Genomic DNA, 16,276 nt, shown 5'->3' with positions numbered 1-16,276 from the left:
ATTACATCTTTACTGACTTTAATGCCCACCTTTCAAAAACAGTCATGTGATAATGATAAAGATAATAATCTAATTTCGGTGCTGTCGTCATATAAAATACAGCCTGTCAGCACCTGTAATCAGGTCCCCTCTGAACACAGCAGGAGTGACGTCCCACAGCTACATAAATCACAGGCATTCATAACAACCGCAGTCTATATATTTGAAGTGTTTTGAGTATTCTGCCTCCTCGGGATCTGTGGGAGGACACGGCCTGGTACCGCATGAACCGCACATAATATATGAGCCGGCGTGCTGGAATTGAGATGTGAGCGGCTGCAGGCGTTCAGCTGCACCGATGGCCACCGCTTCGGGACAGCCGAGCTGATGTAGAATTACACAGGAGGGGGAGACGAGCTCTGCTGGGCCCAGCCAGATTAAATGTCCATTAAATATGAGCCGAGTCCACGCATTTGACATTTAAAGAGCCCACACGCTAAACGGGTGTAATCAGTTAACTAATGCAGGAGCACAACAAAATGGCGGTTTTATGTCCACACATTCACAAGAATTGTGTTGAAGTTACATTTTTACAGCGTTTTTTTATATGCAGCCAGATGCATAATAGTTGTTTTCAAATTTGGATGTGCCAGACATATAGTTTGGAGCACCACAGGGCAGGGTTCTTGGCCCTCTTAGTTTTGTGCACGTCATCTGACTTAAATTCTTCAGACGAGATTGTTTTCCATTTAAACATGCGTTGTCGATTTAATTGTCCCGATGTCCTCTCGTACCCTCCTACTTTATGAGGGGGTGATTGTGTTGGCGTGAGGTATTGGGAGTCCCTCCTGGCAGTGGTGCTGAGTGATGGCCTGCCAGCGGAGGAGCGGAACGAGAGCTGATGACCCTTGTTATGGGCCAAAGTGAAAAAAGCTCCTCGAGAGGTCCTCCGTGTGGCAGGATGAGTAACTGGGAGCTGCTGAACAATGAAGGGGAAAGCGGCTGGAAATGGAGGCGTAACTGGGAAGAGATATAAGTCTCAAAGACTGATTGAGCTGGGAGCAGAACACCCAAACTGGAAGAACACAATAGGCACCAATGGGATATGAGCTGAATTGTGGCTTTGTTTGGTAAAACACGGGGGTGGTGCTCTCACCCGTATCAGGACATCTGCTGCAGCAGAAACTCTTCAATAAAGGTAAACTCATTGTTTACCTTTATTGAAGAGCTCTAAGGGACCAGGGAGACTTTAGTCAGTAGTTTCTTGAAAGGCCAGAGCATCAGAGTCACAAGACAAATACAGCACGACATTGTTTTTTGATTCACTTTTTTTAAAGACAGGTTGGCCTTTGACTGGTTGTCGACTCTAAAGCTTGTGCAAAAAGTTTGGAAGACAGATGCGGTCGAAACTCAGCATGTCTGAGTGTGCTTGGGTAGCTCTTGGTCTCTACCCCCCCCCCCCCCCAATCCCCGCCCCAAACAAGTGAGTCGCTGCTTTATTTTTTGTGACGGGGGAGGCAGGAACCCCCGCAGGTTGGAGGAAAAGAGAGAAAGGGCTCCTCCCTGTGGCGAGGCTACATCTGTCTGCCTCAAAAACAATGTGAGGCTCCTCCATAGCAACAGACCTACATGGCAACAGTCTCTTTGAATAAAGGTAGCCTTGGACGTGCACTCAGAGAGCACCGCGTATCTTGGAAACGGAGGATACGGATGCGTAGTGTCATCCAGCACCATCACGTATCACGTTGCACATGTTTATTGATTCACTTGATTTGATGTACAGCATGGCTGCCTGCCATTATGCTCTAATAGGGATCGAATCCAAACTGTAAAACGAAAGGAAATCAGCCACTGATGTCCAATTTATGTGAGGAGGGGAGAAAGAAAATGAAGTGGGAGATCTACGCAGAGCACAAATGGGCAGCAGAGCCGCGTTGAAAGACATAAGAGCTGCATTTGAATAACACCACCTTTTCGGCACTTTCCGGCAGAATGATCTGAACCAAGAATTTGTCACTCTCCATTTGAACTTTTCCTCTGTCATTTCCACAGCCCCTATGATGAATCATTCAAAAACGGGGAGCTTGAAATGAGACCAGACGGGATGGTGGCCTGCTCCGCATTGAACATGCAGCAGTCAGTCCGAGTCCAATTTCAGCCCAACAAAGGAGGACTTTGATCAGGCTGCACGGCTGATTTAGGATGTCGCCACTAACCGTCTATCACTCCTTGGCAGCCCCTCCAGGAGCTGTCGGGCCAAGCACTCTGGGATTGGGACATGCCAGGAAGTCAGGAGGAGGAAGTGGATACCAGGAGGTTAGTGGGAGCAAAGATGTGGAGCCAGAAACATAATATAGCAATATAGTGATGGAAAATTGTAAATGCAACAGGGGAATTGACTTGTGGAGGGATTAGAGTTATCCTGCCAGGGTTAGTGATGGAGGAAGCTACAGCGGCTACATCCACAAGTTGTGGACCTATGAAGTCTCATAAGATTAGGAACGTATTTTCATACTGTGACAGATCCCAGCTGACAAGTAATGAAAGTATAAAGTTCCTGTTTAGACTGTTTGTCCACCCTGGGCTGCTGTAGGAACACAACAGAGCTACAGTGTTACACTCATGGATGGGGACCCGCACCAATGTTTCTACTGTAAGGAATTAGCAACAATTAGCATGCACAGACATATACACCAGAAGAAATACAATCAACATTATATAAATGAGTGGATTAAGTGTAGGTTCTGGTAGAAGAAATGTAAAATGTAAAAATACATAGCAATATATTAGTATAATTACAAGGCATTCAAACGATGGACTCAACAACAACAACAACAACAACAACAACAACTTAGAAACTTTTCTGTTCCACTTAATCAATGCAGATATTCCAACACAACCCTGTGGATTGTGAAGCTAGTTCTTATTGATACTTTATCACTTCATGCTTCTGATTGAGTAATAAAACATAATAAGAATCGAGTGCGACTGCCTGCGTCTCCTCTAGACTCAGGTCTCACCGACGCTCAGGTCTGATGATGTTGAGGGAGATCTGAGTGCTTTTGTCAGCTGAAATATAGTTTCCCCACCTCGGTGAGCAGCTTGGGAATTCTTGGCTGATAGAAAATGTCTGTTCTGATCTACAATAGATTTTCTTTTCAGTCTTCCCAATGTGAAGCTGCTGTTGGAAGGTGTTCTTGCCTCATAAGGTGTAGTTTGACCTCAAACTGCTTTGGGACGGGGCACTAAATGTGCACCAAAAGATGTTGAAACGTTGCATTTTTCCATCTTCGCACGAGGGATCCAAACGCACCGTTCATTCCTCGGGAACGGCACAATCTGAAGCTCTTTCAGTCCCTGTCATTGGAGGAGACCGTATCGCTCCACAGGGTGCTCATATCTGTCAGTTAAGGAAACAAAGAAGGTGGCATCGAGCACAGAAGCAATGACCTTGAGAGTTATTGAGCTACTCTGTTTGGTCCAATTCACCTGAAAACTAAAAAGAAACAAAAGCATGTTGGTTGTTACTGACTGCTGCTAATAGGCAAAGCTAAAAGCTAATGAAGCCATGTCCTTGGCATGTCCTTGAAACCCCAGCGGGGGACACGCCTCACTATTACATTAGCGTAATCGTGTGATTAGACACTTGCCTGTGAAATTTTATTGCATTTCAAACAGCAGGATAATTAAATGTTACACACAGGAATTTTAAACACGAAGCTGAACAGAGCTCAGCTAATTTCTACAGGTGATTTTTGGCCGGTATCCTCATTTATTGGCTGATATGAGAAATGAACATCTTTAAATGTTGATTGGCTTATTTCCTCTTGCTGTTGTTTGGGGTTTATCGTATTAGCTGGTGTCATTTACAGAGACCTGTGCCTGTAACAGCAGCCAACATTTTGAAGGTGAAAGTTGAAAGAAAGAAAACATTTTTTGGGTTTGTGTGTGAAATGACAGGATTTGATTTGATACCGAACCCCCGCTGCCGTGGTAACCCCACTGTGAAAGAGAGCCGACACATCTCTGCACTGTCTAAAGCTGTGTATCACAAGGTGAGAAAAACAGACTAAGAATTCCTTTGGAGAACCACAAAACAGCAACAGCAGCTGTGGTTGTACTATCGACTGGGTTAATGTTAATACCGTAGAAATGATCCCATTTCAAAACAGCAAAAGCCCAAATCTATCTTAAAAGTTTTAATTTAAATTCCTCAAGTGTTTTAGTTTAAGAAAACAAACACGCGGGGCATGAGTCTGCACTTGAAGATAACGGGTTCAATTTTGCCCACTTTTAGCAAAATGCCACAAATATAAAGGCATCCTTCACAATCAGCACTTTGCATTGCCGGGATGTGTCTTGTTTTGTTCGGAACAGGCCGAGCGGAAAGACTCTGCCTGCAAACACAGAAACCTGCAAACCATGACATTTGTTTAGCGAGTCTATTCTCAGGAGCTGAGCTTTGAGGTCTTTGTACCACTTCTGTGCCAATGGCAAACCCTGGCTGTATAAAGAGAAAATAACATTCATCAAAGAGAGAAGACCACATGGAGAGACTCCTGTCGGCAGTAAATGGGATTCAGTCTTCTCTACTTTCTGCTAGGAAAAACTAGATTACTTTAATAATTTGTTTTCAGTTCTAGTGTTCTGTAACTTATGTGCATATTTGGGGGTTAATCATGAATCTGTAAGTAAATAAATGCCATGATGGGTTGCATGCTCTATGTTGTAGATATTCCTGGGGGGGGCGGATTAGCAGTCAATCCACCATTAATTACAGTAGTTGCATGAGGACTTCTACGCCTGCTTTATTATGTGTAGTTCACTGCAGTCCTGTCACTGCTGGCGCCCCCTACAGGTACACCTGACACCTACTTTGCTAGTGTTGTATGTGTTCTTGAGTGAAGAGTTTAGGGGCTCCAGCTGCTTCCCGTGAGCACAATTTCTCAAGTTATTAATCATCTTAAATGTATAGAACTCTGATGATTGGATGAGCCTTTCTTAGTGTTAGTCTGAAAAATTCAATTGAAGCTCCAACTCTGGCGTCGCTGATTATATATCAAGAGAAACTTGTTCCAAAGGTGATTTCAAAGTACATTTTAGTGTTTCTGATACAGCTTCCAAAATGGCAGTAGAAAATTGATTCAAGCCCTCATAGTAAATTTCTAAATAAGAGAATATTATAACCTTGAAATTGGGTTTTAAGATGGGGTTGTTGCGTTATTAGACCATTAGGCCCAGTTGAGTGTGTCTAATGACCCAGTAATTGAGTCGAAATGGCTTTCTGAGACCCCATGTTCCCTTCTGTTGGTAATGTGCATGTAGAACAGATTCCACTCATTTTATGAGACAAATCACAGAAAATATGAATCAGAATTAAACACATTCGTTTACTCCAGTGGCAAAACTTGTGCCAGTAAAGCTGATCCAATCATGATGACAAAAAAAATTAAAATCAGCAACAACTTCTAAAACATTCCATGAGAATATAAATCTAACAGTCTCAAGAAGTGCAATGCACAAGTTTTTTTTTCCACCTTTAGAAAGTACAACTCCACCTCAAACAGACACTAATGATCAGAAAAGACGGGATTTAAAAATCCTCAGTTTTAAAAGAAAAAAAAAGAGCAACCAAAACCACAACAGCAGCTTCAAGGATCACGATATCTGCTTTCTGTCATGGATATTTGCATCATTAGGTCGCAGGAAAATCAGAAAAACTAAGACCTGTGACATTTTTGCAACCAACACCTCAAGCAAAAAGGTTTTCTGAACTTGTAGCAGCTTCCACAATAACCATCAGAGCGTAAGAAAATAAAATAAAGAGGACATAAGGACAAAAGTCAGCAGCTCTCGGTGGTTGTCGTCCATCTCAGTCCTTGTACTCCGTGTACTTTTTGGCCGATCCGTGCACTTTGCTGGCGGGGTATTTCAGTCGGTTCAGGGCCATTTTGCGAAGCACTGCTTGCGGAAGGTCGACGTGACACTTCTCGGCGAGCTCCACCAGGTAGATCAACACATCGCTCAGTTCGTGCGCCAGATGCTCGCGTTCTGACTCGGTCCAGCCCGGCAGGCCCTCGGCCACATCTCCCCGCCACTGGAAGAGCTCCGCCACCTCGCCCACCTCCCCGACCATAGCAAGAAGCAGGTTACGCGGTTGGTGGAACTGGTTCCAGTCCCGTTCGTCTGTGAACTGCGCTTGCATCCGCCTTATATCCTCAATGTTGGGCTCCGAGCTGAAGGTGAACCTCCCGGGCCGCTCTGCTCCTCCGTTCTGCAGCTTGGACTGTGACGAGGTCCCGTTCAACACGACCGAGTGCGCCTTACTGGGTCCGCTGCCATTTGAAGTCACTGAAGGAGCTTCACCGGCGATTCCACACTTGTCGTCTTCGTTGGTGGCCATCATATTGGACGACTTTTTACAGCGACGTCTTTAAAAGCAACTTCTTTGCGGCTGTCAACAAGCTCTACCGCAACACATGTACAACTCCCGCCAGACGCCAAAACGGAAATTATGTAGTAGGTTACGTCACAACACGGAACCTCGCTAATGCTGGGATTTGTAGTTTTATCCTAGCACTACTGCCTCAGACTAAAATATTAAATATCACTTTAAAAAACTACATCTCCCTTTGTTCAGTAGACGTGAGCAACATGGCTCCCTCCTATAGAGCAGCAGGTGAACTTCTGCACAGCATTAATAAACAAATGTCAATATTTTATCCAAAATGTTCGTTTTTGGTAAGACGAATTAATACAGCAAGCTCGCAATACGCCAGTCAGCTACAGCCCAAAATAAAACGGTGAGTACGTTAATCTGTAGCAGTGCTTTTGACCCGCCTATTGAATAATGTGAATGTAAGATGAGTAACTGTGAACGAGGAAATACTTAGCACTTTAGATAATTACCAAAATACACGAGAGATTCACTTTGCTCCTCGGATGAAAATGACAATTTGTGTGCTGAGTATGACTTATTTTGTTCACGCATCTGCAACTTCCGGTATATGACTTTATTGAACGCATCGAATGATGTAATTGACTTTGCAACTGAATTTCTGGTTGTTTTAGCCATCAACCACCTAGCAAAACTGGACACTTTTAGCTTAATATATGCACAGTTATTCATTTTAGGACTATGGCTTGAAATGCTTATGCTTTTTTTAATATGGTTAAATTGTTGGATGTATTTCAGGCTGCAGAAACTTCTACATCTACGTTAGTAAAATACCATCAATGTCCTGCCCTATCTACCCCTTGCCACAAAAATGACACAAAAATTTAAATCAATAAAGTCACAGTTGTGTCCATTGTTAAGTGGAAATACAGAGAAATTGCTAATTTGTTCAGATAACACACTCTAAAACAATCCTTCACTCTAAGCTGCTGGTCTGTTGTGGAACATGTATGTGTTGGGAAGAATATGGTTTTATTTTAACATAGTTAAATATTTTTTCTTTTTTATATGACCCACGCATTCATATTTTCCTCCATTTGCTAAATTCACCTTAAGATACACAAAACAAACACATTTCATCATTTTATGTGCAGATATTACAGATTCTTATGACATGAAGCTTGTCTTTTATTTTTCATTTTCCTTCCTGGTCTAAATTTATAAGTCCGCAGCCACTATTGAGACAACCAGCAGATAATAAAATGTATTATCACTGAGGCAGTGCTGCAGTTTGAGATGCCTGCTATTGAGACTGAAATCTGTCATTTCTTTAACTGTGTCTTATATTTATTTTTCTCTTCTTGTCCTCAGTCCACCTGTGTGCATCTGCTGATGGATGTCCTGTCTTTTCTTCTCCATAGTGATCCCCAGCGCCTGGTTGGGGTGGTGGGCTTGGAAATCCACGCACAAATTAACTCCAAGACCAAGCTGTTCTCTGGCTCCCCTGTGGGTTTCTCAGCACCTCCAAACTCCCTGGTGTCATTCTTTGATGCGTCCCTGCCTGGAACGCTACCCGTGAGTGATGTTTAATGTGGATCCAACAAAGAAAATCACTTGTTTGTGGGTTGCTTTCTTATCAGGTAAATGTCTCTGTGTTTGCCCTGAGGTGCTGAATAAGCGATGTGTGGAGGCAGCAGTCATGACAGGATTGGCTCTGAAGTGCACCATAAACAAGAAGTCATTTTTTGACAGGAAACACTACTTCTACGCCGACCTCCCGGTAAGGGGTTCTCCCATCTTTTCCTCATTTTCTGTGTCATCTAGATTTTCTTGCCTGGAAGAGCACTTGCAGGGGCATTAGTGGGAGGCCCTTACCCGACAAACGACTCGGCAGACGTGTCATTGTCCCGAACGTCCTGCTGCTTCATTGAATCTGCTTCCAACCGCTTCATCACGGCACTCCCAGTAAACTCTCCCTGCCGTGAGCTCTATTTGAAATAGTGCTTACGCCTCTCTGAAGCAGCAGCGGTGCTATTTGCCACAGACAGACAAATGACACATAAAGCTGCCGAAGAGAAGACGTAGTGTTTGTGTAGTCACCATGATTTCTTCAAAGCCTGAAATGAAGCCGGGAATCAGCACTTGTGAATGTTTGACATAATAGTAGCGTCTTGTTGTGCATTATGATCTCTTGGACAGCAGCAATTTTAACATTATGAGACAACATTATGGCATGCTGTGCATTATTGGCCCGGCCTCAAGGGAATTTGAAATGGATAAAAAGGAGTTCTGTTTTTCCTCTGCCAAGAGCGTTCTGGTCTGTCAATGTTGAGCTCCAACATTTGACAGCTAGATTTGTTCACATTATACAATTTGTGAGGTTAGCAGAGGAATAATAGCTGGATCCGAGAATATCTGCAATAAAAGAGATATTTGTTGCAATTATGTTTGTGGACTCTGACATGGGCAACTCTAAATGTTGGACCTAAATTTACAAACAGAAATGATGATGTAGCTGGATGTTCGAGTAGACTGGCCAATAATTCATCCACAAAAATAAAGCCATGTAACCTGTTCAGAAATATTTGCCAAGCTTATTTGAGCAAAGGCGTGTCAGCCTTTAATGTTTCCTTTTCCCAAGCGATGTCTGGAATGAAGTGCTCACAAAGCAAAGTTCCGCCATCTCGTGGGAGCGCCTGGGTGATTTCTTTTTACTGTCGTTATGAGTGACGTGGAAGATGGAAGCGTCATGGAAGCTCAGCAGTGAGTTGGCCCATAGAGACGTCTGCTCATAATTCCTCAAAGTGAGGAGTCGTAGAACTTAGGAAGTTTGCTAACCAGCCGCTACACAGGCAGGTATTGCGCCAACATGGCTTTGGATGAGGTGATGCAGAGGTTAATTAGGAATCAGTGATGTCTTATTTCTGTCTGGAGTGGTCTGAAGTCACAGGTCCGTCTTAAACGACCAGAGTAGAAGGAACTTTCCGTCAGATCTCCCGACTCTTTGTCTGACAGACTCGGATATCGCACCATTGCAGCAGGACGCGTTTCTAATCGCCGTGGCAGCGCTACATCATCCTGCCTTAAATCCCCCAGAAGCTGCGAGATTAGCGTTCTTTTCGCTGTTCTCGTGTGTTTACCAGAGATTGCATCACCTCTTTTGGAATATTTTCATTCCAGCAGAGGCAGAAACAGCAGTTGTGATTTCTTTAGTTCTTTCTGACACACTGACACTGGTTGAGCCCATATGTGTGGTTTTAATTAAAGATAACGAACCCACCTAAATAAAACCGTCCATGCTAATTGTTCATATTAGCATCTTCTGCTGCTACAGTGCTCTCCTCCAGTGTCGTGTGAAACAGAAAATTCGAAATCACGACACTTTGATTATGCAGACGACGCCGCGCTTTTCTCGTCCAACCTCAAGATCGACCACAATCTCTCTTCATGCACCCAAACCGGCAGCAGCACCGAGGGAGACGCCATCCCACCCCCTGCAAAACACAGTTGTAAATTGCATCGTGCATTATTGATAAGTTCTGCCAGAAATCTCTGATTGCGCTTCATAAAACAGCACAGTTGCTCATTAAACGATGACTCTGCATCTTAACGAGCGTTCGCTCCTTGAGCGAGACAATCGCTGTCGTATGGAAATTTTATTAACATGCATCGGCAGCTCCACGCCAACATACTGGGAACGTAATTATGATTTCCCTGAGACATTAAAGCGGCAGATTAACAGACTCGATTCAGCGACAGGAGGAGTGGGTTTGTCGGGTGTAACGGGATAACCGACGTGATCGTTTGGGGACTTTGACATCAGTCTGAAAGCGAGTGAGTGTGTGTTTGCGCGTCCCTGCTGGGGATTACCTGCCACTGTCAGACTTCAGCTTGGTTTTGCTGAGACAGGAGGGTTGGAGGGACTTCTCTGCGGCTGCGAGGACGTTGACAGTGATCTTGCCTTATTGTTTCCTGCGCAACAGCGGCGGTTGTTGATTTATTTAGGCCCAAATAAATAAAGTCAGTCCGTCCGCCCGTCTGTCAGTCAGTCACGTTGCACCAAACTCCATTGACTCCCCTCTTCTCTTATTCACCCACTTCACTTCCTTTAGCCTTCATCTGATTAATGGTTACATCCTCTGAGGCGGTTGCCATAGTAATGTGGGAAAATTGATACTTGGGGCTGCAGATTATTTAAGTAGGAAGTAAAATATTTATTCTCACTCTTCTGTAAGTAGAGACTTTTACAAGGACAGCCCAGCTTGTTAGCCAGCGACGTCTTTACACGTGATCACACATCTCTTAAACAAAATAGTGACTTTTCTCCTTTCCTCTACACGGATGGTTGTTACCAACAGGGTTTTTGTGTAAACATCTGGTCCCAATCGCTGCACCTCCAGATTTAATCATCTGATGTCGTAAAACAGGAGGACAAAGAACATTTGTAGACAAAGAGTTGTTGTCAGAGAGAATCTGGGCCCGTATTCACAAAGAAGCCAAAGACTGAAATCGAATATTAAGATTTTTCTTTGAATTTCTTCTTGGAATGGAATGGGATGTTGCGAGAGGAGGTCAACCACGTCTCCTCACTAGAACAAAATGTTCTTTCCGCTCCTCGCTCAGAGTTACATCGCTCTAAGATTCCTAGCTCGCAATTTTTGGACTAAGTCAGGAGCTCTGTGACGAATAGGAGGTTTCTAGTTATTTAAGAATTTGTGTCTCATCAGAGAGGTTTAGGATGCTGAAGCAGTGCTTTTAATTTGTTTGCCAGTGCAGCAAAATATTATCTTTAACGTCACAGAGTTGTTTTTCCTGTCTTCCTTCCCGTCTTCCTGGGATTAAGTGAAGTTAGCGCAGTGCTAATCCCTTCTCTGTCTATGACTGGCCGTGTGCTGCCTCAACATAATTGGCAAACATTCGTATTTTGAGGCAGCTCTGAATTTTCCCACTTTTTTCCACATTTTCTACATTTTCAGGCCGGATTCCAGATCACTCAACAGCGGCAGCCCATCGCGGTCGACGGCGCGCTGCTGTACAGCCTCCTCGGAGGAAAGAAGAGGAATCAGGTGATCCAGAAAACGGTCAGGATCAAACAGATCCAGCTTGAGCAGGACAGCGGCAAGAGCCTTCACGACGACCTCCGCAGCCAGACGTTCATCGACCTCAACAGAGCAGGTCGCGTCACAAAACAAGCTCAGGCTGGAGGAGGCCGCGGGCCTGTCGGAGACGTAATGCGTGTCCGTCTCCACCCGTGTCAGGTGTCGGTCTCATGGAGCTGGTGATGGAGCCGGACATGAGCTGCGGAGAGGAGGCGGCCGCGGCCGTCAGGGAGCTGCAGCTCATCCTGCAGGCGCTGGGCACCTGTCAGGGCAACATGTCTGGTACCGACCGTCTCCGCTGTCACTTCTGAGCCCACCCACCTCCGCCCACGCGCTCAGTCCGCCTCTCCTTTCCTCCGCAGAGGGCCAGATGAGAGTCGACGCCAACGTGTCGGTGCACGAGCCCGGCGAGCCGCTGGGCGTCAGGGCCGAGGTGAAGAACATCAACAGCATCAGATACCTGGCAAAGGCGATCGGTGAGGATCGGGAACTGGGAGGGGAGGATAAGGAGGTGGTTTAAGAGTACAGCGGGTATTTATGGAGCTACTGGGCCACAGGTGGAGCGAGGGCACCCACAGAACCACAAATGGGAGGCACCGTTCCTTTTAGACGTTATCACAGGAGCAGGTTAGCTTCAATTGAAACAACAAGCTGAGGTTTTCCAATGTTATTACCGTGTTAATAGCATCCAAATTGCTACCTCTGTATCGCGTTCATCACCAAAGCTCTTACTGTTAAAGTCTGAAGTGGAGCCACCGCTGGAAACTCGCTCTACTCTATATTATTTTCTGTTTGAGCTGATTCTAATGAAAACAAACCAGCGGAGTTGATGAGGAGACGTCCTGTCAGGAAGTTAACGTTGGCAGCCACTCGTCAGGCGGCGTTTTGCTCTGGCAGCCTGTCACGAACACTTTGCTCCGCGGTCGAAGCTGATTTAGCTCCTCTCAGCCACTCATTTAAAAATAATCAGGATTTTTCTGTCAACGCTGGTCTGAGCCGCCGTTGATTGAGGCTCGCGAAGGAGAACTGATGAAGAATTTTAAATGTTTAAAACCTCTTTGTTCCTCTGTGGCGCCTGGGATGGATGATTTATCAAATTTACGCTACCTCTGAATCGGTTTTTAAAAGTCCTGGAGAAAAACATCATTCATCACAGTTCTAACGTGGCAGCCAGCACATAACAGCGACGCTTTCAGTATTTACTGTGAAATTATGTTTGTGCGGAGCGTGTTATTGAATAAAATGTTTGTGTTCGTGCTCCCCCTCCCGTCAACAGACTTTGAGATCCAGAGACAGATCGATATCCTTCAGAGAGGAGGGGTGGTGCTGAAGGAGACCCGAGCCTACGATTCCAAATCAGGGTAGGAGGATGAAGGGTCAGGACGCACCCGTTGACCAGGGGGCTGCGTCTGGCTCATTAGTCCTGCGCTCAGAAACAAACCGTCACGCTAAATCATGATGAAGGGAGTCATTTGGATGCTACCGTTAACGTCAGGTGGGTGAGGCGCCGCTGCAGCCGCGTGATTTCACAGAATCAACCGGCTGGCACGCACACCTGAGGCCCCGCTCTTCTCCTGCTACAGTGGTTCTTTTCCCATGAGGCTTTGGAAGTCCAGAAAGTGTGTTAAATGGAGCGTGATGACCGTGACCCTTTCCTTCTCTCCCGTCTCTGAGCCTGGAGCTGCAGATTTGACCACATTGTTTACCAGACAAAAGCAAAAAAATGAAATTCACAAACCGTTCGATTTATTTTTCAGTGTTTTTTAATTAGCTGTTTTTAAAAAAGAAAAAAAAGATTTGTTCAACCCAGGTGTAATTGATTATGGATCATTCTGCATCGTTAATTGTTTTCTGTTTCTTGCAACTAGTGAGCATCGTCTTGTTGATACCATCTTTTCACAATTTCCAATTTAAAAAAATTATAGTTATTAAATTGTTTCAAACTTAATCGTTTAATTTCTGTGGACCCACAAACTGATAATTATAGTAACTAATTGACCCGACACCTGGACAAAGTTAATTTTTTCCCTACAATTCATCCAGTTTAATTGCTTGACTTCAAAATTTCCCCAGCATTTCGGATGTTGGGCCTTGTGCCTGTGCCAATTAAAATTTTGCTGATTCACGATTGCTTTTTCAATCTGCAGGGAGACCATTTCCATGAGGGACAAAGAGGGTCTTCAGGATTACAGGCGAGTGTGAGCTTCTTCATCTTCCATCCACGGCGCCGTGTTTAGCGTCCTTGGTGACACTGATGCAGTAATGATATCCGATCTCGCTCTCTGCGGTGGCTGGAGGAGCGTGAGTGGCAGCTCCACGGGGAGAAGTAAATACTCCGGGAGAGAGGGGGGCTAGATGGACAAGTTTAAAGCTGATGGAGTCAGATGATTGAGGCCAGAAGTGAAATGTGGCGAGCCTGCTGTCGAGAGGAGTGTTAGCAAAGATCAGCCTTCTCCGCTCCGAGCTTATCGCTGACAAGATCCTTCTCCCCAACCTTCAAACCCTCCATTCAGGTTCATGCCAGAGCCCAACCTGCCCCCTCTGATCGTCTACACGGATAACGCGTCGCTTCCCCCCGGAATAGACGTGCGCCAGGCGGTGGTGGTGGAAGCGATAAGGAAAAGGCTGCCGGAGCTGCCCGGCGTGAAGAGGGACAGACTGGTGAGGAGCTACGGCATCCTTCCAGAGCACAGCTTCACTCTGGTGGTAAGATTAGAAGCCAATCGCACATTCCATTCTTTATTTTTGGTATTACGCTAAAACTAACGTGCCTGTGTGCTGCAGAATGAGGACGGACTTGTGGAATACTTTGAGGAAGTGCTGAAGGCGACCGCGAAGGAGCCGAGGAAGGTGATTGGCTGGGTGACCAACGATCTCCTGGGTCACCTCAAAGAGCAGAATATACCCGTGAGCCAGAGGTGAGACGTCTTTCAGTACGGCGCTTTGAGTAAAGCAAAGAGCTCCTCCGTGTTTTTTTTTTTTTTTTTAAGAATTACGGGTAGATGGAGCGAAGCCAGCAGGCAAGGAAACCAAATGTTCATCAAATAACTGATAGTTGATGCTTAAATAGGGAAAAAAGTGAGGATAAACTCGTGTTTTTGACTATTTCTGCTCCCTGTGAAGTTAGCTAACACCTCTTTTCACCTCTGGCTTCAAACTGAATTAAATTGATTGAAGAAACAAGGAGGCGCAGGGATGGGGAAGGTCGCTCCCGGCTGCCTCTGCTGGCAGATCTGAGGCGTCGCAACAGTGACATGATGAGATTCACAAGCCTGGTCGGAGTAGGAATCATTACTGTATCCGACAAATAAACAGTCAAGATGGATACTTTTCATTTTCCTGTGTCTTTGGGGGAGGTTTAGCCGTGATGGATGGGCTGGCCGTTACTCTGAATGCAACCGCCTCTGGTTAATGTATTCCAACAGGCATTCTGATCCAGTGTCAGGTACCCCGAGGAGAAGACAAATCACACCGCTATGATGCTGATAGACTGTTGACCACTCAGGCTCCGCCCCCTCATTTTTCATCCTTCTCCTGTTTAATATCGGCTATTTTTCAGTCCGCGTGTGAAAATCCGATTACATCGGCTTCATTTAATTTCAGCCCCATCTCTCCTCCCGCCCTGGCCGAGCTGCTGGAGCTCCAGGAAACGGGCCAGATCTCCTCCTCGGTTGCCAAGCAGGTCAGTCAGCCGCACGGGCAACGCAATTATCCCCTCCTGCCTGTCACCCCGGCTCCTGCTTCTTTACGTTCCGGCTGTCACTCACACCTCTCACGTGGGTCTGACTCAGGTGTTCCAGGAGATGTGGAGGTCACCAGGTAAAGCGGCTCAGCAGCTGATTCAGGAGAAGGACCTGGGCCTCGTGGCCGACACCAATCAGCTGCACAGCATCTGCCAGAAGGTGGTCGACTCGCACCCCCATGAGGTGAGGACGGTTCACCCAGAAATGACTGCTTCTGTCCATTTTTTGGAAGAAAAAAAAAATGCTTCTCTGCCTGCACAGGTTGATGCCATCAGAAATGGAAATAAGAAGGTTCTGAACAAGCTGATGGGGCTGGTTCAGAAAGAGACCAAAGGCAGAGCTGATCCTGTCCTGGTCAGAGCAATTTTACAAGACAAGACGTCATGACGCTTCAGAATCATAAAGAACGGGTTGAATTACATTGTAAATAAGCTAATATCTATATTTGTGTACAGTATTTATGGGCGCGAAAGGAATAAAACTTTTTTTATGGAGACCCTCAGCAGCAATAAACGTCTCACTGCTTGGACAGGGAAAAATGAGCATTCTTTTCAACACAATTTAAAAACCATTGCAGAATTTAACATTCTGAATTCAACATTGTGAGTTATAAACTACTAGACTGCGTCTATCTTCATCTTTGTGTTAAGCTGGAAGTTAAATCTCCATCTGGTTTCGGGCAGGAGAAAACAGCGGGCGCCCTCTTGTGGTTATAACAGGTAATGTACCTATCGGTAACAAGCAATGTTTATTTCTGATACAAAATGATAACTTTTAAGTGAGATTTTAGTCTATACACTGCTTCCAGTTGGGAGATATTTGAGCATTAATGATTCCTTCTACTTTGCTCTCAGATCTGTTTGTTTTGCCTCTTGTGAATATTTTGTTTTTCCCACTTTAATTACTTCCCCGAGACGTCTGCTTTTTAACAAAATAACTAGTTTGCATGCAAATAGGCTCCACAGTGCAGCTCGCTGCACAGCAAAGGGCTGCTTGGGTAGAAGCGTCTCTGCGGGGGAGGCACTTCCAATGGAAATGTGTGTTAAACGAGGGTGTTG

General features: G+C 45.3%; 2 protein-coding genes across 2 annotated transcripts; one reads left to right on the top strand and one right to left on the bottom strand.

Annotated features, from left to right (window-relative positions):
- Positions 1-5,349: 5,349 nt before the first annotated feature.
- On the bottom strand, positions 5,350-6,494 carry dctpp1 (dCTP pyrophosphatase 1). The gene has a single exon (XM_057036419.1). It carries the CDS (start codon positions 6,383-6,385, stop codon positions 5,852-5,854), a length of 534 nt encoding a protein of 177 aa, XP_056892399.1. The 5' UTR covers positions 6,386-6,494; the 3' UTR covers positions 5,350-5,851.
- Positions 6,495-6,607: 113 nt separating this feature from the next.
- Positions 6,608-15,720, top strand: gatb (glutamyl-tRNA(Gln) amidotransferase, subunit B). Its single transcript, XM_057036415.1, has 13 exons — positions 6,608-6,782; positions 7,798-7,951; positions 8,043-8,156; positions 11,353-11,551; positions 11,635-11,757; positions 11,838-11,951; positions 12,752-12,836; positions 13,623-13,667; positions 13,989-14,181; positions 14,260-14,393; positions 15,079-15,157; positions 15,267-15,401; positions 15,480-15,720. The coding sequence occupies exons 1-13, from the start codon at positions 6,634-6,636 to the stop codon at positions 15,603-15,605; spliced, it is 1,650 nt and encodes a 549-aa protein (XP_056892395.1). The 5' UTR covers positions 6,608-6,633; the 3' UTR covers positions 15,606-15,720.
- The last annotated feature ends 556 nt before the right edge of the window (positions 15,721-16,276 follow it).

This window comes from Takifugu flavidus, chromosome 6, assembly GCF_003711565.1.
Source record: "Takifugu flavidus isolate HTHZ2018 chromosome 6, ASM371156v2, whole genome shotgun sequence".
NCBI classification, from domain to species: domain Eukaryota; kingdom Metazoa; phylum Chordata; class Actinopteri; order Tetraodontiformes; family Tetraodontidae; genus Takifugu; species Takifugu flavidus.
The sequence above is the reverse complement of the archived record's forward strand: the minus strand, read 5'-3'. Positions and strand labels throughout refer to the sequence as shown.